The 26,568-nt window shown below is 34.1% G+C and overlaps 4 protein-coding genes across 6 annotated transcripts; 2 read left to right on the top strand and 2 right to left on the bottom strand.

Moving 5' to 3' along the window:
* The first annotated feature begins 4,077 nt into the window (after positions 1–4,077).
* LOC143187158 (uncharacterized) lies at positions 4,078–13,555 on the top strand. Its single transcript, XM_076391194.1, has 6 exons — positions 4,078–4,309; positions 5,020–8,382; positions 10,874–11,452; positions 11,516–11,781; positions 12,102–12,245; positions 13,059–13,555. The coding sequence occupies exons 1-6, from the start codon at positions 4,078–4,080 to the stop codon at positions 13,275–13,277; spliced, it is 4,803 nt and encodes a 1,600-aa protein (XP_076247309.1). The 3' UTR covers positions 13,278–13,555.
* A 575-nt stretch (positions 13,556–14,130) lies between these two features.
* On the top strand, positions 14,131–19,973 carry Reps (RALBP1 associated Eps domain containing). 3 transcript variants are annotated; one of them, XM_076391207.1, is made up of 5 exons: positions 14,131–14,663; positions 15,542–16,829; positions 16,919–16,983; positions 18,210–18,312; positions 18,402–19,973. In XM_076391207.1, the coding sequence occupies exons 1-5, from the start codon at positions 14,490–14,492 to the stop codon at positions 18,584–18,586; spliced, it is 1,815 nt and encodes a 604-aa protein (XP_076247322.1). In that variant the 5' UTR covers positions 14,131–14,489; the 3' UTR covers positions 18,587–19,973. The 3 variants fall into 3 exon arrangements, with proteins under 3 accessions (XP_076247322.1, XP_076247320.1, XP_076247323.1); XM_076391205.1 differs by having other exon boundaries at positions 18,105–18,312; XM_076391208.1 differs by lacking the exon at positions 14,131–14,663 and adding an exon at positions 14,930–15,058 and having other exon boundaries at positions 18,105–18,312.
* Positions 19,974–20,108: 135 nt separating this feature from the next.
* Positions 20,109–23,442, bottom strand: LOC143187166 (glyceraldehyde-3-phosphate dehydrogenase 1). Its single transcript, XM_076391209.1, has 5 exons — positions 23,387–23,442; positions 21,965–22,064; positions 21,517–21,756; positions 21,183–21,437; positions 20,109–21,103 (listed from the first exon to the last, which is right to left on the bottom strand). The coding sequence occupies exons 2-5, from the start codon at positions 22,040–22,042 to the stop codon at positions 20,675–20,677; spliced, it is 1,002 nt and encodes a 333-aa protein (XP_076247324.1). The 5' UTR covers positions 22,043–22,064; positions 23,387–23,442; the 3' UTR covers positions 20,109–20,674.
* A 255-nt stretch (positions 23,443–23,697) lies between these two features.
* Positions 23,698–26,285, bottom strand: LOC143186719 (glyceraldehyde-3-phosphate dehydrogenase). Its single transcript, XM_076390439.1, has 7 exons — positions 26,208–26,285; positions 26,010–26,133; positions 25,645–25,760; positions 24,937–25,200; positions 24,595–24,755; positions 24,146–24,340; positions 23,698–23,997 (listed from the first exon to the last, which is right to left on the bottom strand). Exons 1-7 carry the CDS (start codon positions 26,283–26,285, stop codon positions 23,880–23,882), a joined length of 1,056 nt encoding a protein of 351 aa, XP_076246554.1. The 3' UTR covers positions 23,698–23,879.
* Between the last annotated feature and the right edge of the window lie 283 nt (positions 26,286–26,568).

Below are 26,568 nucleotides of genomic sequence, written 5' to 3'. Positions count from 1 at the left end.
CGGCTTCCTCCTGTCCATTGGTCAAAGGTTATCGTAGCTTTAGATAATGCGTGCACGCTGTTCCTGGTTGCCTGTCTATCAGAGATACGCATCGTCAACACGATACGCGAACGTTAATGTCAACGTACATTTACTATTTTAATCGCTGTTAACGTAATGGAGTCCCGATTAAGGTTGTGAAATCAACTGAACCAAAGCAAAGATAATCAAAGTAATAACAACGTTAGTAAGCATACCGCAGAGAGATTAAGAATAGATTGCGCGAGATTCGTTATTTAATTTGCACATTTCATTGTTCGTTAATATTATTATAGTTTTATTGATTGTCAATTTCTACTTTTGCTAAAGAATCACGCAGGAATTCAGGAACAGTATCAATTTTCGTACTTTTTGCTATAAAAACTACAGTCTGGCGAGCATTTCTCACTCATGCGGAATTCTTCTTGAGACACTTTATATTAGGTGCTGAAAGTGTGGCGACAGTCACATTGTGTTCATTCAACATTTTCTGCGTAGAGCTTAAGAATGATACATAGAGGTAACATATGTAATGATTGCGCAACTTGTTGAAAGTCTATATGTTATGAAGAAGTTCGCGGAAAAACACCTGTACGACATGTTTTATGCGAAGAAAAGAAAATATATCAGGGTTGTCGTTGCGGAGAATTTCGGATTATCTTACTTTCCTTCATCCTACTCGATGATACACTTTCTGGTAATAAACCAGAGCTCTAAGAAGATATTTAGCAATCTAATTAATTTTTCTTAGATAAGTTGTGATTTTCATCTGTTGACAGTATTATATTTAGTAATTCGATTATACTTAATACACAATAAGCCCAAACTTTGGAACCACTTGCTAATTCTGTTTAAAGTTACATGTATTGATAAAGTATTTTTGGCTTGGAGTTACTACTTTCAAGAATACTTACAATATTTTTTGTCTCAATACAATAAGAAACATTAATACAATTATTTATTGTTACTTAAGATCTATATTTTATAGGGTAATCTTCATTTTCCTTAATTTAAACAATGATTTCAAGCTTGTGACTGATAGTGTATGTAGTAATTTTCTGGTAATTGGTCTACACATCTTTTTCTTTTTATTTAAATTGTGGGTCATTCTACATTTATACCTATTTTGTATAATTTTCCTATCACGTTCTAAATAAATAATCACTTAGCTTATTTTTTAAAACGTATTCTGAAATAATTCACAAAGCATTTTTCTTTCCCAAGTGATTCTAAAAATGGAAATTTTTTACCATTTTCTTCAGTATTTTTAATACCCATCACAGTTTTCCCGAAATTATTTCTCTTATAGCAGACTCTCCAAGTGGAAAAGGGTTGTAAAGGACAATGTTAAGTCTCTAAGGTGTGCACAGACCCAAGGAAAGATTTTGTTAAGATGAATCGATTTATGTAATTTTTAACTTCAAAATCGTATTGGAACACCGCGGAAAATGGCATCAAAGCTTGCAATCTTGCAGTTTTGAATAAAAGAAACCAATAGTAAAATCCCACCTGACCCTAGGGTTCAAGACTCGACACTTGAGGAAAATTCGGAGATGTGAACAATGCTGTAGTGCAGGTTAGGTCGCCAAATGTGGCTTATGACCTTCTTTCCAGGGTTGTATTAGGCCTCTCTTTCTTCCTTCCCCTGTCTTCCAATGTTGACGTTCTTAATCTACGTCGTACAGAATCATAATTATAGTACAATAGTACATATTTAGTACTTATTAATATTTGTGACTTCTGTATAATTTCCCATAGAGCAAAACTCTGTTTGTATGAACCCATCGAGGACAAACAGGTTCACGCAACTAGGCCGTTCAGATAATAGAAGCTCACTTAATTCTCCCCATTCGCTATGATTTCTCACGTAATTAATAGTAGCTCTCATGTATAATGCCAAACATTTTCCCACGAATACATTACTTTAGGAATTGAGCAATTGAGCATTAATTGAGAAATTAATGAATTTGTGAGCACAATAGTTGCCTAATGCTTAATGAATTAAATCGTTGGTTACTTTGTCAAAAAAATGGAATACTGGTCGAATGAATTCTGACAATTGATGCAATGTATCAATATAAAATTGATTCAATACTTTATAGAAGATAGAATGATAAATAACTTACATCACAAAATTGACCTAACTAACATAGATATAAAATATACTTTTTGAAATAAACAAAAGAATAATAAAATATCATCTACATAACTTCAAATACATACTTTATTAATTATAAAAATGTTAAAGATGTTATTAACGCTATAATTCTTAGACATTTCTTACGTCACGACCACGCTGTCGAGGATAAATAACAGTATAATATAGAGGGTGTTTGGCTACTGTTGGGATAATTTTAGGATGCGATTCTAGAGGTCAAAATAAGACGAAAATTAAGAATGATGAGTTGGTGTTTAGAGCTTCGTTAATTATTTATAAGCAATTAAAAATATGGTAAAATTCGCCCGTAATCAGGCAAACTGTCTTACAATATCGACTGCATTGGTTGCGCGGCAAATGACAGCTGATCGAATCGCAGTGGTGATCATTGCCATTGGAACAGCCAATGACTTGGTTGTCCATACCTGATATACCTGATAGACAATAAAATTCAACGATACTTGTCTCGGCTAGATGATTCTGCGACGCGCTTTATAGAAAATCGAAGGTTGTTGTTGAATAACAATAAACCTGCTTACTACCAACAATCTATGAGACAAATTGAAACATTCCCTATGAGATTTTAGAATAGAAAGGATTAATGTGTTAATTTTCCTATTCATTTTCTGTCCAATCCGAAACTAAAATCAAGCACTACTTTAAAAACTATAATCCCAATTAACTAATATATAATAATAATAATTTCAAATACTATAATCTTATATTTTAGAAATACCACTGTCTATGTACTAAATACTACAGAACGTGATACATACCACTATTCTTTTCTATCTAGATTATTTTATAATTCAAAAGAAAATAGATAGTACAGTGTAATTTACACTGACCCTTGTTTAATTAACTATAACTATAATTATATTTTCAATTGCATCAGGTAATATAAAATCTTCTGTATTCCTTTTGAAAGTAATTGGGTATAGTAAGAACATTTATCTCACATTAAGATGAATAATTTAAACCAGTACTATAATCAGTAAAGGAGTTTCGCAAATAAAACTGCCTGTGCCGTCCGTCAAATTTTTCTCTCGTTTCATTGTTCCGCGCAGATAATTTTGTTTCATGTCAACAGACAGTAATCTGCCATTTTTCTTCGCCGTGTTCATTGATTCTTCCGTTTAGTATATTACTATTTCATTTTCGATATGTATATACGTTCTCCCGTTTCCCGTTCGCAAGGAATTTTAATCGGTTTCTCCTGAAGGAAGCATTATGCGATGAAACGCCAACATGTATATTCGTTAATTCGAAAGGAGGGCGAAGTGATTCCCTAAAAACGTGCATCAGCAACACGTCCCTTCGTCTAACCGCAAGTTCAATCGTTCATACTTTCAAACCTTTTCCTTTTTCGTTTTCCCCTACGTATTTATTCAAGTTCGATACGATATTACCCTGTTACCCCCCTATCTCCCTGTGAATACAGTCCCTTGCTCCATGAGGTTTTTTTGTCGTTTACCTCACCACTTATATGTTCGAACACGACTGGTTTATTCAAGAAAATCGAAAGAGTGTTCGGATACCAGGTAAAATTAAAATTCTCTTTTATATTATTCATTTGCAAAAGAAATTAAAGGGATATGTGATTAGGTTAGAAACATGACAAATAACAGCTGATACGATGGCTATATTCATTTCAATTAGATTATCGATAATGATCTGTTACGAATTTCTTTGTTGAGAAAATTTGTAATTTTAGTTCGATGAAGCAAGGTATTGAAAACGAATGGTTAATATTGTATTTTCAAAAGGATATTTTAAGTTAATGGAATAAATTTTGAGCTTGTGTTGAACGAATAAGTATAAATAGATATTGAACGAATTCGATGTTTGAACAGACGCTGAAAAGGGCAAGAAGAAGACTTTGAGCCAGAGTTAGGTGGATCATGCACCCTACAGCTGCACGATCTAATCGATCATCTTTTCAATCATCGATACCGTCTACGTCAACACCCTCGTCCCTCCTGCATCCACAACAGCAACAAATTCTTTATGGCCCCATCGTTAATCCAATGCTAACTCTCCAGCGATGTAGCACTGGTTTGCATCCATCGTGTATCTATCCAGGAGCGCAACGTAACGCTGGTCTACCCAATTCTGTTCCTTTGCAGATACAAGGTGTAAATATGCATCCTTTCACATCCTTACTAATTTAGTACTTTTTCGTATTTGATATTTAAAAATTTGAATGAAATTTCTGATCAACATTTGAGAAATAAAATATAGTAATATTATTTCATTTTTAATAGTAATCTATAATTATATCACGCAAACTTGACGTGAATTTTATCCTGTGTAAACAAGAGGCCTAAGAGAGACTTCTACTTTTATTATGAAGGAATTTTAGGAAGTTCCATTCTTGCTTTTAGTAATACAAGAACAAGTTACATATGAATTGACCTCAAGAAAATACTTATTACTACTACTACTATTACTACTAATTACTTTTTTGTAATATAGTTCTTAACAATGCTAGTCCCTAGTATTATTTCGTGCATCCTAGATAATCTGAAATGTGATTGAATGATTAGCTAATTAGTTAAAAAGGAATCTGTCAGTTAAGTTTTTCTTATAAATTACTTTCTTCATCAAAGTTTAACGAAATCTACCATTTCACGTCAGGTCTACGTGGCGCAACTATATTTTTATACCTTATCAATCTTTTTAAATTTAACTATATTCATTTTATCGATAAGATACTTCATAATTTATCTTTTTTATCTCGTTTTCGATAAAATAGATGATTAGTTTGACAAATCAAAATTGGATATTCTAAATAATGGTTTCAGTTTTCTAAGATTCTCGTACAAACCCATCCATGAATATAGGCAAAAGCAGCAGATGGCCACCGAAGAATAAACTATTACGAACTCAACAATATTGTCAACAACAACAGCAGCAGCAACATATTCAACAACAATTGTCCTACAATCCTAAGCCTCTGTTCTTATACGACCAAACAACAAACAATGGTCCACCGCCAGCGCCATCGGCATCATTTCTAGTCGCTTCCTCAACGTATACCCATGGTTCCTTTTCTGGCGATCAGTATAATAATTCTGGAGTCACCCTAATACCTCAACCTTACCACAAACCTCCAGACATACAATCGTTTTGTTTCATTCAAGATCGGCAAAGCACCCAACAACAACAACCCCACGAACAATCATCACATGGTTCCTATTACAACATTTCAGCTACGAACAGCTGCAATTTACAAACTGTTAATGCCAATTCAACATTTCAGTTTTCTAACCTTAGTCCTTATGCGTCCACAAATTTTACCAGCAACCAAATCTCAGGACCCATTCAAACAATACAAAGCACCCAAATCTTTCCCAATCCATCAGTTAACTTAGTCTTCGATGGTGTGCAAAGAGACAAACCTGCACCCTCCTCTGCGCTCGATGTCCAAGCCTTCAAATGCACCAAGAGCAAACTACTCACTGTCAGTGATTCCCAGATTACACCAAACACTTCTGACAATTACAACGTGTGGCCATCGCAAACCAATACCTCTTCGGCCAACAGCCTATTTGATGTCAAACCGAATACCAATGATATAAATCAAGGGATTGCTGTCAGTTCTCTAGACAAGGTCGTCTCAAACGTGTCCACGAAAACGCAAGAGGAACATTACTCAGACGAATCCTCGGCTAGTTTCGATTTCACAATCGAGGCTGAAAAAATGGTCTCGGCCCTCTGCAATACGTCTTTAAACGACTTGGGGAAGGAAGAAACGAAGAACAGTAAACCTAGCTCAGCACCTCTGTTCAATGGCGCTGGTGACACTATATCAAATAAAAACGCCTGGTTCACTGACCTCTGCACGGATTATGGGACCAACACGTCTGTTGCGGTTCAAACGGATGATTCCTCCGTCGACAGAACACAGTTTCCAGAATTACTGAGAAAGGTTGTGTATTGGGGATGCACAGAAGCTGAGATCGTCTTGAATAATTGCTCCAAAATAAATCCTAGATCTGCTTGGTTAAAGGACCTTTCTGTCGCCACTAAAACAGCAGTGACTAAATCTTCAACCTGCTTTCCTATATTCGCTGGGGATCGTATTTTTGTCAGTGACTTGATAAACGCCTTACTGCGTATCGGTAATGGCTGGCTTATTCTCGATAATTATTTGAACAAACAACACTACCCAAGTTTAGACGAGAAGCTCGACCGTGAACTGGTCAGATGCTTCCAATTATGGGAAGAAAACACACATGAACTGCTCAATCAGATCGTACAGACCTTTCTGAAGCTCGAAGGAAACAGCGATGCTTCTAACCTTGAGCAGAAACCAGAGTCATTTGGGGCTTCTTTTCCAGGTGATGTTTCAGTTTACACAAATTATGACTTGTTCGATCCCCCTTCGACTATAACTACCAATACGTCTCGTCAGGAGTCAAGCAACAAGAAGAACAGTCAAGACACTCCGTTCAATGGCACGCAGATTGGTAGCTTGCGAAACCTTAGCCTCCCCAACGTCAGCCAGGAGAAACAGTTCGCCCAGAAAGAATCTAAACCGCGAAATAAGTGGACCGTCACTGAGAATCTAACGGCAATAGACAGCACAAAGTCTGCTCCTGATATGTTTCTAGGACACACTGAAACTGGAGTTCAAGCGAGTAGCAGATTTCGTACAAGAGGAAACTCGTCTGCCAAGATCGACACTTCGACGCAATCCCTGAACGCCGAGTTCTTTCACCTGAAAAGTAAAATTCTTACAGAAAATAACCAGGACTCTTCGAAACAGTGGACGTTTAAAGAAAAGAAGCAAGAGTTCCCAGAGAACAAACTTCCATCGCAAGAAGAGCCCAATTCTGGTTTCAGACTTCAACGACAGCTCGATGAAAAATACGAGAACAATTATACTCAGAAATATTTGTCAAAAGTCGACTCGTCGTTTCTTAATCCATCGATTAATTTGGAATCAGCATACTTTGCTTCTAATAACGAAACCGAAAATTTTTATCCCAATTATCTCTATCCTTCGTACGCGGTAGACTACGCTGACAAGAATTTAAAGAACCTGGATTACAATCATGGAAATAAAACCAATATGGATCTAGTTTATGTTGGTAAGTCGTCGACGAATCAGCTCGAACTGGCAGCTGTGCCAAAGGATAAAATGACGTTACTCAGTCAAATCGAACCGAGTATTCCAGACAAATCATCCGAAGAGATGACTGCTAATTTGTCAGCTTGGTTCGCCAGTATGAGAAACTCTGACAATCGGCAAATGCCATTCATGAACATCAACGACGTAAAAACTGGAAACGTCGTGCCACGATTGTCATCGCATCAGGAGATGTCGAAGAACACGATGGATCTGAGTAACTGCATCAGACAGTTACAAATCAATGCGAATCGGCAATTCCAAACGTTGCAGAATATGCAGAGTATTCAGAGCGCGCCTTGGAATGCCTACAATTTAATCAATAATCACATTCAAGTTCAACAAGTGCCGGAGGAGTATGATAGTTCTGAGGACGTCCGAGTATACATGAAGCCAGGGAGCTATAATGTCCCTAAGAAAAGGCACCAAAGAAGATCTAATCGTCGCGCAGATAACACAATGCAGAGAAACGTAGCGTCTGGTGCAAGCAGTAATTATCGTAACCATTATACTAGTAAAGAAAAAGTGTTCAATACTCCTGCGTCGTCCACACCTGTGTCACGAATCACTGTGACGCCTACTACAACCAGTGTTAACAATTTGGCCAATGCAGCCATGAAGTTACCCTTCCCAGCGACTCCTATTGTGCCACCGCCAACTTTTTCGCTCGAGAATTCACCTAGAATTTTGAAACGTTCTGATTCGTCGAATTATACTGTGTCCCAAGATGTTACTTGGAAGGCAGCCTGTGCTTCGGCGGAGATTTTATTGGAGGCGCTGAATGTGAAGGAAGATGCTGATTCTAAAAAGAAGGACGCTGATCGTGGAGAAAGTGATCCTGGCGAGAATCATAAAAATATTAAGAAGGATGATAATAATGACACAACTTCGCAATTATCGCAGAAACAAGAGAAGATACAGGATAGTTTTTCGAAGACTTTGAAGAGCCATAATGATGGCTGCGCTGGAGCTTCGAGTTATGAAGCGTCAGAGGATGACTCGGAATCGACCTCTCGGTTTTCCCCGAATACGAGCATCAACGAGATTTCACAGTTATTCGAAAATAAGAATGGTAAATATTGCAATCAGTTGAAATATGTTCTTAATATAATTTTTCTTCGATTGGTGATCGTGTTTCTCCCTCATGAATATTTTTTAATTATTTTTTAACCACTTTGCTTACGAATGTCGGTCGTTGAGGAACTATAGAACTACAGGGTATTAAGAAAAATAAAAGACACTTAGGAACATCAAAATAAGAAAAAAGATTATATAATCAACTCATAAAAATGTATTTTTTAGGAATTGCCAAAAACTATTTGTAAGCTTAGAAAAAATTAAACAAATAATATTGACAAAAAGAATAGAATTATCTGACGAAAGTTATCTTGCTTGAATAATTCATCTGAGGAACAGTAAGTTCCAATCAACAATAAGTGATTTTGTCGACGTTATTCAAATAATATGTAATTTATATTTTAGGAATTCTTTGATTAGACCTTACAATTTTTAAATTCAATTCGTAAAATGTTTACGATGAATAAAGATCTATTTACAAATTGCTTTATAATTGTGAATAAAAAATTGCAATCTTTGAGTTGTGTCACGCTTGAAATACATCTGTGATATGTATACTCGATAATGCTTAAATAATCAAACTGTGAAACATGTTTGAAGGAAAAGTACATTTTCTGATACAACCTGAGTGGCCTAATGATTAAATATCTGAGTCTCTCTGATTAGACATGTTACTGATAAAATTGTTTATAACTTATTTAGTCAAACTAAGATGTAAATACATAATTGAAAAACGTAGACAATAAATCTAACAATTAAGTAATGTATTTAACATGTCGAAAATAGAAATAAAAGATACTGTTACTATTAAAATTTAATAAAACAATAATAAAAATCCGAAAAACATCATTTCTATCTGTACATTACAAATCATGGAACGAAACTATGCACGATCATCTATCGAAGAAACATCAAATAGTATATTATTAATGAAAAACTTTTCAGTATCTTGCTCGTTACTTCACAAATAACATAAAAGTAATTCCTTCTATCATGTGTATAACATAATTATTATACTACTAATTCGTTTTATTCACTCTAACTATTTAATTCAAACAAACTTTAATATCAGAAGGACGGAAATTTCGGATATATTGCATTTTTACGATAAAATCGATTGAGTGAATCCACAAAAACATTAATTTCGTCTTGAACAAATATTAACAATATTTCAAAAGTAAATATTGTAAATAGTATAATAGCCACCATGCCCTATTGCATACATTTAAAATCTCCAAAAGGGGATCTTTGGTAACCCGAAAATTCCAATTTTTGTTATATTGTTGTTAATTGTAAAGTTCAGTACAGTTATTAGAGAATTTTCATGTACGACTATTTGTTACTTCCTAAAAAATAGTATATTTTACCACATTCTCTCGTACATCATTAAATTCAATACGAAGTGAAGCGGACATCGACTCAAATAATGGATTTAAGTCCATGGCTCACATGACGTCGAAATATCACTGTAATATTCACTACCTTTAAAAAAAAATCAAAAACATAAAAAAAAATTTGTTAATACCGTGCTTTATTTTTAAACAAATTTATTTAGAATTACGATCGGTTATAAGTGTATAGAAATATGCTTTCTGATGCTTACAGGATACACAGAGTAAGGGAAAGACTCACGGTCTGACCAGTGTCTTTCTCTACTGTAAACTAAAAACATTCTCCTCTTCCCATTTATCCCTCAAATACCCAAACCTGGACCTTCATACCCTCTTCCTTGGCAAAATTGCAAACTCAATTTTCTGAAAAAGAAGCATGACACCAAAACATATTATTCCAATATTTTCGATTAATTTTTTCATATAGAATCACCACATTTTTGGTTGTACCACCAATTTTGGAACACCCTGTATAATTCATGCACTTTTAGCATACATATACACTGTCAGCCAAAAGTATGGGACCACACTTTAGCAATAAGATAAACATTACTGATACGTAATAAAAAAGAATTAATAACAAAAAAGTTACTATATTAAATTTGGTTAAATACTAAATCGTTATAGAATTTGTTCACTAGTAGCAATAATATCCTGTAGTACTTTTAGCCTACAGTATGCGTGCCTTATATAAATTCCATAAATGGAATTGTTAGGAGACTAATTTATATAGAGTGAACCAGCTAAATGAAATCGCCTAAATATCTGTTTTATTTATTTTTGTATGGAAAACTATATTTTTAGTTAAAAGACTATCTAGTTTTTCTCGTAGCGTTCATAGTTTAGGAACGAGAGAGGACAGTATGGATGTTTCTCTTACAAACTAGAAATCAATCGAAAAGGAAAATTCTCTATCACTCGTATGAACCTTCTCAAAAAATCAACAAAGATGCCTAAAAAGTGGAAATTTTACGATTACCGAAAATCCCTCGTGAACTCTAAAGGAGACGATAAATCCGACAACATATCGAAACAACGCGTTCCGTTCTTCCAGCATTAAATTTCACAATATTTTATGCAGCTGCCCGTTAACAGGTTCTAGTAAAACAAACGTAAAAACGGACTCGTGGTTAATCAAAACTTTGAACAACGCTAATATGGTAAATAAACAGAAGTGGCGAAAAAGCAACGCTGACCCCCGCAGCTCGGAGTCGTCAAATAGTTCAGTGACAGAAAACGAGCAGACGACTTCCGTCTTTTCATTAGAAGGCAACAATGCCACGCCAACGGCCGCGACGACAACGGCGATCAAGAATCTTCAACAAATGACCTGTTCTAGAAAAAGTTCGTGCACTCTTTTGAATAACGACCAAACGACATCCGAAGAAACTGAGCGCATTGTGGGGAAGGCCACCTATTCCGAGACAGTGCGTCGCTGCACGTCGCTGAGCACGTCGCAATTAGAGAAGAAAGAGTTTTGCAAAAAGGCAAAGTTGAACGTCATCAACGCGTCGACGATCTGCAGTACAGTGATACCGATCCCTGGACGGAAGTGTCAGAAGAAAGACCCGGAGAAGTCCTACTATCTCCTGCACAATAGGTCACGAAAATGTTCGGGGAAAAAGAGTATGAAAAATTGCGACATGAGCGAGCCTCAGCTGGAAGAAATATCGTGTGGCAAATCGAAAAGTACACGATGCGATATGACAAAAGAGAGTTTGTCTGTTGTTCCGTTAGTGACGGCCAAGTCAGCGACTGCCACGAAACATGGGAAGAAAAAGGAGAACGCTGGGTGCATTGAATTCTTGGACGGGAAATTTGGCGGAAAAGCTAGCGATCGAGGGTGGTCTGTGTGGTACAGCTCTAAACGAAAACAAAGTCTCAGTCCTCTGGCGCTTAGCAAGCTGGAGATGATACACCAAACGGTTTGGGAAATGAAGGAAGCAGAGATTTTTAAATGCCCATCTTCTGGAAACAGTGGTAGTCAGACCTCGACGCATACGGTAAATATATATTTAGTTTAAGTAAAATATTTAATTAGAAGTTTAAAAACTTTCATGGCCAAGTGATATACAGCTTTCACTGTTGAGGATTTCGGGAGTAAGCTGTGTCCTCTATGAAAAATTTGCCCAATGTTTGATCAGCATTGCAGCTAGCTTCATCAGAGAGTTGAATGTCATATTGATCAGTACCTATCAGTACTGATGAAGCATTGGAAAAATTCTTCCAAAAGAACACAAGTTACTCTCGAAAGCTTCAACAGTGAAAACTGTTGAAACAGAGTATGCATTCAACATACAATAAGTATAAAGTTTTGTTTCAGATCGAAGAGTATTGTAAAGTCATCAAGAGTCCAATGTTCCTTGAAACTGTCGAATATAAACTAAAGAATCGAGTTTACCATAAAGTGGAGCATGCAGTTAGAGACTTTCGTCGTATTGTTTATAATTCAAAATTATATCATAAGGTACGTACTTTGCATTTATTGGCGATATGATGTCAACTTTTTGATGTCGAGTGTGATTCGTCATCAGGTTTCTTCACAAGTACTTTTATGTCGAATCACTCGAAATTTTTTAATTGAGTTTGAATAATAGAGAGGTGTTAAAAAGAAAATTTTTTAAAAATTGGGAGTGCAAAGCTTTGGGGAAAAAATAAAAAAAGAATTAGGAGTACCCAAGAGTTAATATCCTTCCTTAATGCAAAATGTGAAATCCATTTCCTACAAACATCACGGATCTTTAAAGCTCTACGTTTAGCTCCTTTCTATCCTCTTTTTGCTTTCGTAATTTTTTTCTCTGTCTCTCTCAAACAAATTACTACCCCCTTACAATACCTTCTTTCTACAATTTGCTCTAATCTACAGTCAATTCTTTCTACACTCTTCCACCAAATGTTTAAACGTCCCGTTTGCTCTCTCACGCAACCTACATTCTTTACTCTTTTCACCCATCCAATACCTACAAGATAATGAGTTTAACTGGAAACCTTCTAATGAGTGTTAGCAGCACTTACAATGCTAACAGCACTTACAATACTAACAGCATTTACAATAAATGCTGCAAACACTCGGAGGGTTTCCAGTTAAAGAGATCATCCTATATTGTATTCTTCCACGCTTCCGCAACTAAAATTTAGGCTAGTATAGCCAAGAGATGTACTTCTTAGTAAAAAAATATTTAGCATCATTCCCAATAGTAGTTTCTTTTTTAATTCTCAATCTTTTAAGCTTCTTCCAGGCCTCTACATGGATATAACACAACGAAATAAAATGTTGCAGGACGACCAGGATCGGGTAAAAACGATTGAGTCGCTGTCGAAGAAACTTGAAGAACTATTCGAAGAACATTTTTCCAGCTGGGATTTCGATAACATTAGCGGTAGTCCAAGGGAGGATACGCCAATGCCGCAACGATTTAAGTCAACTGGACAAAAACCAGTAACCGGACGTTATGGTACGAAGAAAAGCCCGTCCTCATCGATCGCCGAAAATATTTAATTCCTACACTGATGCATGCTTCTGTGTGACATCAATTCTTATTCGAAGGAGTATTGCGTCTGTAATTCACGGTTACGTGTTGCACGTCTCTACCATTTGTATCACGATTAGATGGGAAAAGAATCGATCGTCTTGAATTAGTACAAGCCTGACGGATTCAAGGTCAACTATATCTCTAACAAGTTGTAAGAGTCTATTGTAATATCACACTCTAGTCACACATTAGTTTGTATCACCGTTACCGTAAGCGTTTTACGAATTTTCATTCGCAAAGTAGCTTGCTCTGTTAGAATTTTCTTCGTTTATTTCTAAGGAACGTGCAGAAGTTAAACGCTTAATCTGTTGGTACGCCGAAACGTAGGTACATTTACACGAGATATCTTGAACACAAAATAAAAATATAATAATTATTCGTTCCTTATATCGTTACCGTTACAATCACAAAATAACAACAATAATTACTCCACGACCAAATACGATGGCCAAGAACTAAATATCGAAAATATACAGTCGCTGTTAATAAAACATTTTGACTTCCCTTTACTGACAAAGTTCAGACACAATAAAACCAAAATACCTCAAATAATCGATACACGTAAAGCAATTATTCATTTCGTGACACGACTAATGTACACGAAAATATAATATTAACGGAAGTAGTGAAAGTACTCTAATATTAAATTGTATCGTTAAACAAGCGAAGGATGTATCGAATAAAATACACACAAGAATTGAAAAGCCCGCGTGAGCGTCGCGATAGAAGGGCGGTATGCGCAGTAGAGTATGCGCGCTGGTACATAACCAAAGTTAATGCGCATCTACCGTAGAAATGTCAGTAACGTGCTGCGAATAGTATATACGTATGGATTATAACTAGTAATGTCAAACGCCGAGGGAACGGAAAAATGGCGGTCGAGCGGTAATTTCGCGATGCGCAAGATATAGCTTCCAAACGTTGCGTCTCGCGTTTCCTCGGGATTCACCGAAGCTACAGTATTATCGTGCGATGTGACCGCGCCGATCGCGATCGTCTCGTGAAGCAGACCGTGTCGAAGACGGAAAGGACAACGGCGAAAGGTGTGCAGAGGAACGATTGCAAAAGGGAGGGAGAGGGAGCGAGAAAGAGAAAGAGAGCGCGGAAAGAGAACGGACCCCGTCTATACGTAACGAGTGTCGAAGCGGTTCATTGCTCTGCTCTGACTTGTCGCGAAGATGGATTGGGACTCGATTACGATGGCGAACCTTCACCTGACGATGACCGAGCACCAGTACTACGAGGATATTTTCAGTTACTGTTGCGAAAACACTGACAGCGAGAGCGTGCCGGTGATAAAGGTCGCCGAGCTCCTCCGCTCGGCGAATTTGCCAGGGGTTATTACGATAAAGGTAAATTTTTCTCAATCGCTGTGCCTGACCTGTCAGCTGTTGGTCTTCTTTCGCGCTTGTTATCGAAATACTAAGGCCATGCGTTACGCTTAGCTGCGCCGAGGTGGGCGTTCAATGTGTCACAATGAGTCATAATATCGGTAAATTATGGGAACTCGAGAAGGTTAGGTCTATGTAATCATCGTAAATGGATTAGCAATTTTTTCGACGAGGAACGACAGCAACGATCGTTTCTTTCTGTTTTTAAAGGTGAAATGAAGTGAATTCGAAGGTCTGTCGTTGTTGTCTGTGGTATAGTGTTGCCACGAACACGCAATATTGATTGTCAACATGTATTATTCTGAACTTGATTAATATTCTAATATTTCGAATGAGTAACGGTTTTCGCAAATAACGTACGTTTTTAAAAATAATTGGGTTAAAATACTGTCATATATTGTACGTTATTCTAATAGTTTTTTATTAGTTAAAAAATGATAATGCTATTTAGAGATGGGAAGTAAAACTTTGAAGATGTTTATAAAATAAACAGGTGCATTGCCCTATTTGAAATCTGTTTCAAGTATAACTTCATTTGTTACTTAAGCACACTTTCTCATCATTTTGATTACAATAATTAATTATTAAACTAAAGTGTGATTTATTAACAAGTGTCTCTACTTAAAATTAAATATTACACATACAAAATGAGATCTAAAAATTTTAAGTCTAATTCTTTCTACATACAATTGATTTTATTTTATGGAAAATGTAACCTTCAGAGCATAAAAACATTAGAGACTATATTTTTGAAATATGTCAATATTTTTGTCCACAATGACAAAAAGTTAAACACTACTTCACTTGTTATTGACATAATCCATTTTTATGGTTTATAGATCCTGGATATCTGTTTTGGAACTGAGGCAGCTCATATTGGTACACATCTTGGAAAGAAACAATTTTATGGGCTATTGAAACTTGTGGCAGCTCATCAAGCGGGTCTTAGTATTCGTAAAGACTTAATTACAATGCCTTTAGATGTTATAACCTTGCCAAAATTTACATGGCCAACATCAGGAGACGAAGATGGTAGGAGAAGTTCTGATTCGAACAGAGCTATGAAAAGTCGACATCGTGCTCCTGAAAGTACAACAGAAAGTGAAAGTGAAGCTGAGTCTCCAAGAGAAACTGGTGGCAGTACAGACTCGCCAACACCAACAAATAGTGTAATACAAGAAAGAAACAATGATATGAGTGGTGAAACGATATTAGACTCCGTTTCTGGAGGTTGGCAGGGATTATTAGTATCCGAAGAACAGAGACAATTATTAGGGACAGAAGAAGAGAGTTCCGAACGTCACAGCAGTGATGAAGGTGATGCAGATGGTGATGGTTCGGGATTCCCACCAGAAGAAGTATGGATAATTAGTGATGAACAACGTGAATATTATACCGCCCAGTTTGTACAGCTCCAGTTGGATCCTGATGGACTTTTACATGGCCCTATAGCAAGGACATTCTTTGAAAAATCTGGACTTCCTTTAGGAGAACTTAGTCGAATTTGGCAGCTAGCGGATATAACCAGAGATGGAGCATTAAGTTTACAAGAATTCTTAGTGGCTATGCACCTTGTTGTATTAAGAAGAAATCATGTGCCTCTACCTGAGGTTTTACCCCCACCTTTACTAAGCTCATTGCTTAAACAAAAGACTGGTCCACCACCCATTCCACCAACTACAAGTAATATGCAATCAAGTCTATCTAATTCAACGGGTACTAGTGAAAAGAACACTAATAAAGAGTGGACGAAATTTGTGGACTCGCCAACTGGAACCAGTAGTTCTCTCACTAGCCCTGGACTACAGTTAGTGAATTTTGACTTTCAAAAATCTGCCGTTGAAAGAAATCCTAAAATTCTACATCCTGTACCATTACGTTTAACACCTGAAGCAGCAATTCTTGCTTCTGGGGCAAATGGTAACAGTAATAGTTGCACTACATTAGGAGATGAGGATCTCCAGCATACTGCAGCAGCATTATTGCAACGACCTATCATAAAAAAACCACCTCCACCTCCTGAAGAATCTGTTATTGTAACTCCAAAGAAGGAACCACCGCCTCCACCACCACCCAGACCATATAGAACACATGCAAGAAGTTCTAGTCTTGATCTTAATAAATTAGGTATATGTTGCTACCAATACTCTGCGATACTTTTCATCTGTGGCTGTGAAAGCAAAGTTTTACGCTTCAAACTGTGCGCGTTCTTGTAGGGAAAAATGGTCAAAGTTTCCTTGGAGCGCCGCCACTAGTTCCACCAAGAATCTCCCCTGGAATTGTAAGTATTTTTATCTACTTTTGAACTATTCAAGTATCAAAACATTAAACTAAAATGATTATATATTAGATCTATGTTTCATGGAGCTGCGTTTCATGCATCCGTATACAAAATATTTCAGACAGTTTATACAGTATGTTCAATTTAAATGTGTACACATGAATAATCTTCAAAGTATTAAGAACACGAGAAAATATTTGAGATGAATGTTATATTGTATCTAATTTATATATAATTGAGATAAAAGACATTTTAATCGCTATAACACAAGAAAGTGAGTAGTAACAGTAATGAGTAATTGGTTGCATTTTTTCTTATACAAACTAAAATAATTATCATTTCAATAAGTCCTCCTTCATATCATAGAACATTTATTTGCATTCTCAATACTTTCGAAAATAATTGTGTGTATACATTTAAAACCAATCACACTGAATGTTACACAGACTATCAACTCGTAATTGATTTACTTCAAATATTGCCAAAATTATTACTAATTTATGTAAAAATATTACACAATAATTTCAAATATGTAACACTTTTTCCAGCTTCTTTTATCTTTAAAGATTATTTCATCAGTCAACAAAGATAGTTTTAAAGTAACAGCATTGTTCATTACACTTGTAGAATTTAAATGTACAATGTCCATAAAATTAACATACAACACCTTTATATTTTCTTGTAGGGCTATTTATGAATTCAAATTATATTTTTAAAAAATCTATCTTCTTTAGCAGTGCTTAATTTTAACTTATTTTTTAAGTAATTCATAAATCGTTAAGATATCCTTTTAAATACGATCTATAAAAACTTTATTAATATTTATAATCTTTATTATAATTGTTTTGAGTAATCACAACAAATATAATTTATTTATTTTTGATTTTTTAACTGTGTAATAACTATGGAATTCTGTAAGTATTCATAAGTATACAATATCACTGTCAGTATCCTTATTTTCACATTCTATATCTAAATTAAAATTACGATATTACTAATAATTTTGACAATACTTTTTTGTAAGTCAATTAAAATAGTGTTTCACTATATGAATTTGGAAAATCAGAAAACAGTTAAAATTATTACAAAATGGAAAATTTTATCATATATCTTCACCACAGACTTCACCTCGGAAATTGGTTGGTCAAAAAAGTGAGGGAGAGGGACAAAAATTTCTAAATGAAAATCAAGGTTTTGTTGCTGATTTTTCTCACTTTTCTCCAAAGAGCGAACTACCTGAAAATCCACCTTTGGAAACTGTAATCCCCCAAACGCAGCAATTTACTGGTGTCTGTGGTGCATTTCATATTTATAGAAAACCAAGTCCAAGTAAGTTTCTTATTCTTTCTTCGCTTATTTTTTAAACAATTTTTGTAAATTCCAAGCAATCTGTCTCCCTTTTTTCTTCCTTTTTACAGAACGAGAAGGAGGAGAAGAAGACACTCCAAAGGACGAAGTAGAAGAATCAAAAAAGTTAACGTTGCAAGAATTACGAGAGAAGAATGCAGAACTGCGATTAGTCTGTGAAGAATTAACGCGAGAATTAGCTAGCGTGCTTCAGGAACGTATAAATCTTCGTGCAAGACTCTTACTTTTAACATGATGTAATCTGTCATTATTTGTAAACGTTGCAAACTGTGAAATACCGATTTTTCTTAAATTCGTGGAGAATTCATACATTTGGTATGTCGTGCTAGTCTAGAATCTTATTTCTTTCTTTTTATTAAAATCTTGTATACTCATAATAATTAGCGTAACCAAAAATTAATATTACAAAACAGATATCAGTAAATATCTGTTACTAATAGAATTTATATCGAACAGATATCAATAGAAGCTATACGAAATCTGTCGGCAGAGTTTAATCTGTTTCCAGTGTTGTTAGTTCATGTTTAAAGAGTCAGTTGAACTGATACTTTATTCAGAAAACTGATACTTTGTTCAAGCATATATTTATGTATTTTTAATAATTTAGTGATATATAGTTTATTGATACTTATAAATGTTTATATTTCATTCACAAAATAGAGATTTCCACAATTAAAAATTTTAAAGAAATCTTGAAACAAGATTCCTATGGTTACGCTATTATTCATATTTTATCCTTTCTGCCAACAATTCCAGTGTGCGTTATATAGGAGTGTGAATACAAGTATTATAGCATCACCTGCCACTATGTAACATTTACATGTTACGACACTTCAATGTTAGATCATTTCGAAAACTTATATTTTTTATGCATAGTATTGTGCTGAATTGCTAATGAATAGTTATTTGTACATTAAAGGATCCTATAAAAGTTGAACATTTGCATCGGGCAACAGCAAAAGCTCGGTGATTATTTTAAACTGCAAAATTACAGAAACATGTTAACATGTAAAGACAAATGATAGGTGTTTATTGTTTATGATGATAAAATGAAACTGTATTTTCTTATCGCTGTACAATCAAACTTTTCACAGCATGGCATAGAGCTGAGAATCGGTATTCCTGTAAAAGTGTTATAATGCGTATTTCATGTCGTGATAGAAACTGTACATAGTCAATAGAGTTTAGAAAACGGAATGAAAGAAAACAAGGTCTGCAGGAACAGAACATTCAGAGAATAAATGTACTTCGAAAAAAAATGTTCAATTTTAAATTAATTTACATGTTCTACTAATCTTGTTTTATAAAAATACGTACTATTAAATATATAATTTCCAATCTGAAGAAAATGATATCGTATTGTTTGCTATTTTGCTTACGCAGCTAAATGAATATTTTATCGCCACAGAGGTACTGTTTTTGATTAGATTCTCACTTAATAGATCCTTTTAACGAATGGTGTTTTAATATTAATTAAGAAATGTTAAATAACAATTCCTTGTGCCATATAATACAATATTTTAATATTAATATTACGACAGTTATTGGTGACTAAAGAATTGTCCTGTCGTTGAAAATATTTAAGAAATAAATGTTTCAATCAATTATTCGAAAAAAAACTCTTTTATAAATGTATAGATATTGTGTAAAAATTATATAAAATTGTTATCTACTTATTCCTTTTATTCGTGTAATCGTGTAAAAATGTAACGATATGAAGATAAACGAATGTCAAAGAAATTAAATAAAACGACCTCTTAGTTTCATAACAATTTTTATTGATGTCAATGAATGATAAATAACATTAATGTTACAAGAAAGAAATCATAAATATTTTTACGTCACTATCGTGAACATTGAATGACTGATGATAAAAATTAATTGCATCTAACATACATTATTTGTATCTAGATAATACAACACATGAAGACGATGACTTGTGTATACATATGTCACCATGTACCTTTCGTACATGCACATTATACTTCCTTTCATGTTTTCAGATTAATTGCGAATAGTATCGGCAACTATAAATCAAAATTCAGATTAAGTAATCTAAGGAACTTCAAAATCTTTCATCTTGCACTGGTTTTAAACGATAGATGCCTATGCAAACGTTAATTATTCCACGTTATCTGTGCGACAAGAAATGTATGCTAAAGTATTTTCTCTTTTATGTTTTCAATTTCTGCTCGAAAATTCTATCATCTAATTGTAACATCTTTCAATCTGAAGTATTCATACAACAACGATATGTTGGTATGATACAACATCATACAGAAATAGTTATGAATGTATTACACGTGGGCACATGAGATACTGCTTAGTTGTCCTTAGTTTGAATATACTTAATCAGATCGATTACACGGTTGGAATAACCGTATTCGTTGTCGTACCACGAGATTAACTTAACGAAGTTATCGTTCAAAGGAATACCAGCTTTAGCATCGAAAATACTGGAGTGGTTATCCCCAATGAAGTCAGAAGATACAACTTCATCTTCTGTGTATCCCAGAATTCCCTTCAAAGGTCCTTCAGAAGCTTCCTTAACCTTAGCTTTAATAGCATCGTAAGTTGCGGGCTTAGCAAGTCTTACTGTCAAGTCGACAACAGACACGTTGTGTACTGGTACACGGAAAGCCATACCAGTCAGCTTGCCATTAAGAGCTGGGATAACTTTACCCACAGCTTTAGCTGCGCCAGTTGCAGCAGGAATAATGTTTTGTGCAGCACCACGGCCATCTCGCCACAGCTGTAATAAAAACAACAGAAGTTAAATCAAATACACATTTAACGTACAACAAACAGAGTACTGTAAAAATTTTACATACTTTGCCAGAAGGTCCGTCAACGGTCTTCTGAGTAGCAGTAATAGCGTGCACAGTGGTCATGAGGCCTTCAATGATTTCGAAGTTATCGTGGATAACTTTAGCGAGAGGAGCTAAACAATTGGTAGTGCAAGAAGCATTGGAGATAACTTTGTAGCTTGGGTCATATGCTTCCAAGTTAACACCAACAACGAACATGGGTGCATCAGCTGATGGAGCAGAAATGATGACTTTCTTAGCACCACCTTCTAAGTGAGCCTATAAGAATAACATAGCATAGTTTATTTTTATGAAGTCTATCTGTAGACTGTCTATAACTTAATAGACTTCTACATACAGAAGCTTTGTCGATAGTTGTGAAGACACCAGTTGACTCCACAACGTATTCAGCACCAGCTTTGCTCCATGGAATGGCTTTTGGATCACGTTCACTGAATACTGCAATTTTGTTGCCATTGACGACTAAGCAGCCATCTTCGGCTTTAACTTCTCCCTTGAATCTACCGTGAGTTGAATCATATTTGAACATGTACACCATGTAGTCCAAGCCAATGAAGGGATCATTGACGGCGACAACCTGTTAGGATTGTGATTATTATAGTTACTTCAAAACGATGAAAATAAAAAAACAAGCACACTATGACTACAGTCCAAAATTTAACTGAAACTGCTAATACTGCTGAAGCTGTATATATCATCATGTTACATGTTACACGATGTACGCAATTGTAGCAGTCCCAGCTAATTTCGGAGTCCAGCCAGTATTAACAAATTGCTTTTTATACCTGGCCACCACGTTCAATCGAGGCCCTAAGTACAAGACGACCAATACGGCCGAATCCGTTAATTCCGATTTTACTCATGTCGTCGTCGTCGTCTGGACAACTGTAAAATAAACGAGTTACTTTTCGGTTCCATATTTTGGAATCAATACATATCCTTTGATGATGAGCAATTAATCTTTGTGCTTTGGGTAGAAACATTCGACGAAACGAGAAATGCAATAAATTCATTGTAAGTGAGGTTATGCGGATGTTGTCTTTAAGTTAATATTAACTTAATTATATTTTCTTATTATAACTTTCTGTTTGTAATATTTATTACTTATATTTTCCACATTGGGAAACATTAAGTTAATCATTAAACTTTCTTTACTTTTAAAGTCTAAATTAATTGAAAATATCGTATATGTAATGAAATCATTGAATCAGAAATGATTGACTAAAAATCAAAAATTTCTTCCAATTTAAAGCTTCATCTAACTAAACCGCAAGTTTCTAAAGGTCACGCAAGGTCAATACGTCTCATTAGATATCTTTCAACTTGTCCTTGAAGGTAAACGTAACCTTTTTCAATAAAATGTCTAATATTCAAAAAATTTGCAGTCATTTGAATTTGACGTATAGTCGGTATAATGACTGATAAAAATGACAGTAACAAGATGCATCACAGCGAAACAGAAAATAGTTATACAATATCAGATAATAATCATCAATAGTCGAAATGTAGAAACGATTTGCCGATACAAATCCCGAATAAAAATCCCTAGTATTTTAATCTTTCTCACGAATTATTATCCAATTCTAAAATCTGCAGAACATTATAGCAATTGATAATTGCTGTTACATGTTTAAAAAGTATTACGAATTACATTTGCGGAACAGTTTCTTTCAACATTTCCTTGTTACATTTACAATGCGGGTGCTCGAGTTATTAAAATTAGCCGGTTGGTGATGCAAATCCCTTTAAATAATTCGTATTACATATTTATCAGATAGTTCGTGAAGACATAGTTGTTGCACCTTATAATGCAATTAAAGATAAAGGGACGCAACGAGCAGAATGAAACGAAATTTCACGAAATCAAGGTGGACATACCGAGGGACAGATTCGGACATGTAACGACTTCAACGGAGCACGTTTTCTCGAAGATTCTCTGGATAGGATTAGGCCCTAGTGATAGATAAGCAATTGCAGGAAGATGCTTATTTCAAATGACGTCACATCAACTAGTATGGGCGATATGTACATTTACATGCTTCAGTTTCGGGCATAAAACCGGAATAATTAATTTTTAGCTCGGTCTTAACGAATGCACGAAAATGGACTAATACAAATTATTAGATAAAAGATGCATAATGAAAATTTGTTAGTTTTATAGGAATAAAAAGAGTGGCAATCAAAATGAAGTTAATTATTGAACTTACGTGAAAATTGATCCTCACCCAACGGTTACCACAGAAGCAGTGTCATTTGAAGGGCAGAAAACGGTAATATAACCGGCGTCAGCCTAGATGCATGCGTCGTATCCGATTTTTGTTTTCGTGTGTTGTCGGCTGTGCTCGGATCACGTGACATATGGTCTTATCGACGTCTTCAAAAACAGCCAAATTTAAATGGTTTCGGTTATTCTTCTCACAAAGTAAAAAGCAAAATTGCGTTTCTTTTGTAATTTTGAATTGGATAAATTATTTACGCAATCAATTGATTTAAGTTCGACTTTTATTTTTTGAGAAACATAGACATTATATAGGACAAAATTAAATAAGTTGATACCAATTTATAATATTTACAATAATGATTCTTGTGTTAAGTCATATCAGATCAAATCTTTTGTATCAAATATAATGAGGTACATCACCGTCATTTCTCACAATTTTTGTTGTTTATTTAATATATATTTATGTATTATGTGAATAATTATTCTTCGCTTTGTTCTATATTCTGTGGGCCTACTGGTATTTCACCAGAATCTACTTTGTACATGTATTGTAGAAGATCTACTATACGATGTGCATAACCATATTCATTGTCGTACCTGAAAACATTTGTATTTTTGTAGTTAAATAATATATTTCATATGCGATTATGTAATATCTTTAAATCTTGTTTTAGTATTAACAATAATTAATTGGGATGAAAGGACACAAATTTTGAACACTTATAATAGTACATATTAAAATTACCAGGCAACAACTTTGATAAATGTACTTGTCTGGGGAATACCAGCTTTGGCATCAAAAATGCATGAGTAACTTGTATTATTAAAATCAGATGATACACAGTCGTCATCTGTGTAACCCAATATGTCTTTTAGATCAGTTTCTGATGCTTCTTTCATAGCTTCTTTTACTTCTTCATAGGTTGTTGGTTTGTTGACTCTAAAATCAAATATACAAAATTTAACAATTCATATCTAACAGTTTAATCAAAGTAAACTATATTTAGTACATCATTATTTTATGTATTACAATCTTTTATCCTTTTATAGCTAGTTTTCTAAAACTTTTTATTCAAATAATATAAATTCTATACTATTTTACTATTTTTCTTTAAATAAATAAAAAAAATTTTTTACTCATATTTTCATTCTAAATTTCAATAATAGATGATGTATACAATACACTTATGTTACCTAAAAGTCATATCACATAAAGAAACGTTGGGGATTGGTACCCTAAAAGCTATTGCAGAAATTTTGCCCTTCAGTTCTGGAATAACCTTATCCAATGATTTAGCTGCACCCGAAGATGTTGGAATAATATTTTGAATAGCCCCTCTACCATCTCTCCATAGCTGCAATTAAAATATAAGTCTAATTTATATAGTAATGTAGAGCAATGAAACAATACACATTTGTATTTTACATAGTAACTGTTATGATTCCAAAACAAATAAATCTGAAAGAAGCATTATGATAGTAATACATATAAGATGTGTAATTCATGAAGTTTATAATACAATATTTGCTAATTACATTTCTTCTTTCTATGGGACCATCTAAAGTTCTCTGCGATGATGTTAGAGCATGTATGCTGCTAATCATTACTTCAATTACTTCAAACTTGTCATGCATTACTTGGATAATTGGTGCTGCGCAATTTGTTGTACAAGAAGCACCTGATACTACTTTACTCTTTTTTGGATCATAACAAGTATGGTTTACACCATAAATTATCATTGGTACATCAACAGAAGGTGCAGTGATAATTACTCTTTTAGCTCCACCATCCATGTGTAACTAGAATTAAATATGTATATAACTATTTTACTATTGCATACATTGTATACATAATATAGGTAAAAATGTTAATATAATGGGAAAGATGATATTTTATTCTGAGAATGTACATTGAAATTGTAGAATAAACTACTCATATAATTATTGTTATAATTTGTGAAATACTTTGTGTATCTCTAAATTAACTACAGTAGGTAATATGAAAATTTTAAATACATCAACTACAATGTGATTAATAAATCTGTCTTAATTCTCTACATCAAAAAATACAATTTTTCTTTGTAATTTTAGTAAAACACTTCATAATAAATTATATTCTTTTAAATTATATATAAATGTGAATTAAAAAATATGCAATGTAAACTACAAACTACAGTGCCTAATTTAAAAAAAAACTTAGTTGAGTATAAAATATGTATCAAGACATTCTTTTTTGTATCTTACACTTGCTTTCTCTAAGGTATTGAATACCCCAGTAGCTTCAATTACATAAGTTACACCAGCATCTTTCCAGTTTATTTTATATGGATTTTTTTCTTGTGATGTAGAAATTTTTCTATCTAAGAAAAATGATTAGTTAACTTATCAATACTCAATTAAAACATTAAAGAATATACGTCAAGAATGTTTCTAATAAAATAAAAGAAAAAGAAATCCCAATAATTATAAGATATGCAATTTTAAATATTATTTAATTTTTAAATTCGATTTTTAACAACTGATAAATTGCTTTCATGTAAAATATAATGCTTACAATTGCATATGATTTAACTAATTACTGAATATTATAAAAAACACATTACATATACCTGCAATAAGGATACACCCATTTTCACATTCCAACTTTAAGGGATAATTTCCGTGGGTTGAATCGTATTTAAATAAATATATCATGTAGTCGGTTGTGATATATGGATCGTTGATCAACTTAACCTAATGGAATAATAAAATTATTTAAGATTTATTTCATATATGTGCGATTATATATTTTAAATTGTTACTCTTACGTCGACATCCTTCTCTATACAAGCTCGAAGACACATTCTCCCTATTCTACCAAATCCATTAATTCCCACAGTTGCCATAACATCAAATTGAAATTGTTGACTAAAATATTAATAATGTTACTTATGGATATTTCCGAATTTTGTGTTTCATCACTTTAATAATTCAAATACCTAAAAGTCAACAGTGCGAATTTGTTCGCGAAACTGAATTTTAGGATAGTCTATATCATGAAGGTTTCTTAAAGTTCAACATCTCTAATCATTGTATCGTAATCATTAATATGTACCCAGTAATTATAACTGATTTTCAAAATGTAAAGAGGTAAAATTTCAATTTAAACGAAAATACATACAAATTATA

The sequence above is a fragment of the Calliopsis andreniformis genome, unplaced genomic scaffold (genome assembly GCF_051401765.1).
Source record: "Calliopsis andreniformis isolate RMS-2024a unplaced genomic scaffold, iyCalAndr_principal scaffold0022, whole genome shotgun sequence".
NCBI classification, from domain to species: Eukaryota; Metazoa; Arthropoda; class Insecta; order Hymenoptera; family Andrenidae; genus Calliopsis; species Calliopsis andreniformis.
This window is presented reverse-complemented; position numbering and strand designations above follow the sequence as displayed.

What these genes read in the sequence shown, in the direction of transcription:
- LOC143187158 (XM_076391194.1), top strand. Translation starts at nt 4,078, where the DNA reads ATGCACCCTACAGCTGCACGATCTAATCGATCATCTTTTCAATCATCG. An exon ending in GTTATTCGAAAATAAGAATG is followed by an intron (nt 8,383 to 10,873) that starts GTAAATATTGCA and finishes GCCCGTTAACAG; the next exon opens with GTTCTAGTAAAACAAACGTA. An exon ending in TCAGCTGGAAGAAATATCGT is followed by an intron (nt 11,453 to 11,515) that starts GTGGCAAATCGA and finishes TTGTTCCGTTAG; the next exon opens with TGACGGCCAAGTCAGCGACT.
- Reps (XM_076391205.1), top strand. Translation starts at nt 14,490, where the DNA reads ATGGATTGGGACTCGATTACGATGGCGAACCTTCACCTGACGATGACC. An exon ending in CAGGGGTTATTACGATAAAG is followed by an intron (nt 14,664 to 15,541) that starts GTAAATTTTTCT and finishes TATGGTTTATAG; the next exon opens with ATCCTGGATATCTGTTTTGG. An exon ending in TTATAGAAAACCAAGTCCAA is followed by an intron (nt 18,313 to 18,401) that starts GTAAGTTTCTTA and finishes TCCTTTTTACAG; the next exon opens with AACGAGAAGGAGGAGAAGAA.
- LOC143187166 (XM_076391209.1), bottom strand. Translation starts at nt 22,042, where the DNA reads ATGAGTAAAATCGGAATTAACGGATTCGGCCGTATTGGTCGTCTTGTA. An exon ending in CGATTGAACGTGGTGGCCAG is followed by an intron (nt 21,757 to 21,964) that starts GTATAAAAAGCA and finishes CAATCCTAACAG; the next exon opens with GTTGTCGCCGTCAATGATCC. An exon ending in TTGACGGACCTTCTGGCAAA is followed by an intron (nt 21,104 to 21,182) that starts GTATGTAAAATT and finishes TTTTTATTACAG; the next exon opens with CTGTGGCGAGATGGCCGTGG.
- LOC143186719 (XM_076390439.1), bottom strand. Translation starts at nt 26,285, where the DNA reads ATGGCAACTGTGGGAATTAATGGATTTGGTAGAATAGGGAGAATGTGT. An exon ending in ATACCTTAGAGAAAGCAAGT is followed by an intron (nt 25,201 to 25,644) that starts GTAAGATACAAA and finishes ATTTAATTCTAG; the next exon opens with TTACACATGGATGGTGGAGC. An exon ending in TTATGTGATATGACTTTTAG is followed by an intron (nt 24,341 to 24,594) that starts GTAACATAAGTG and finishes ATTTGATTTTAG; the next exon opens with AGTCAACAAACCAACAACCT.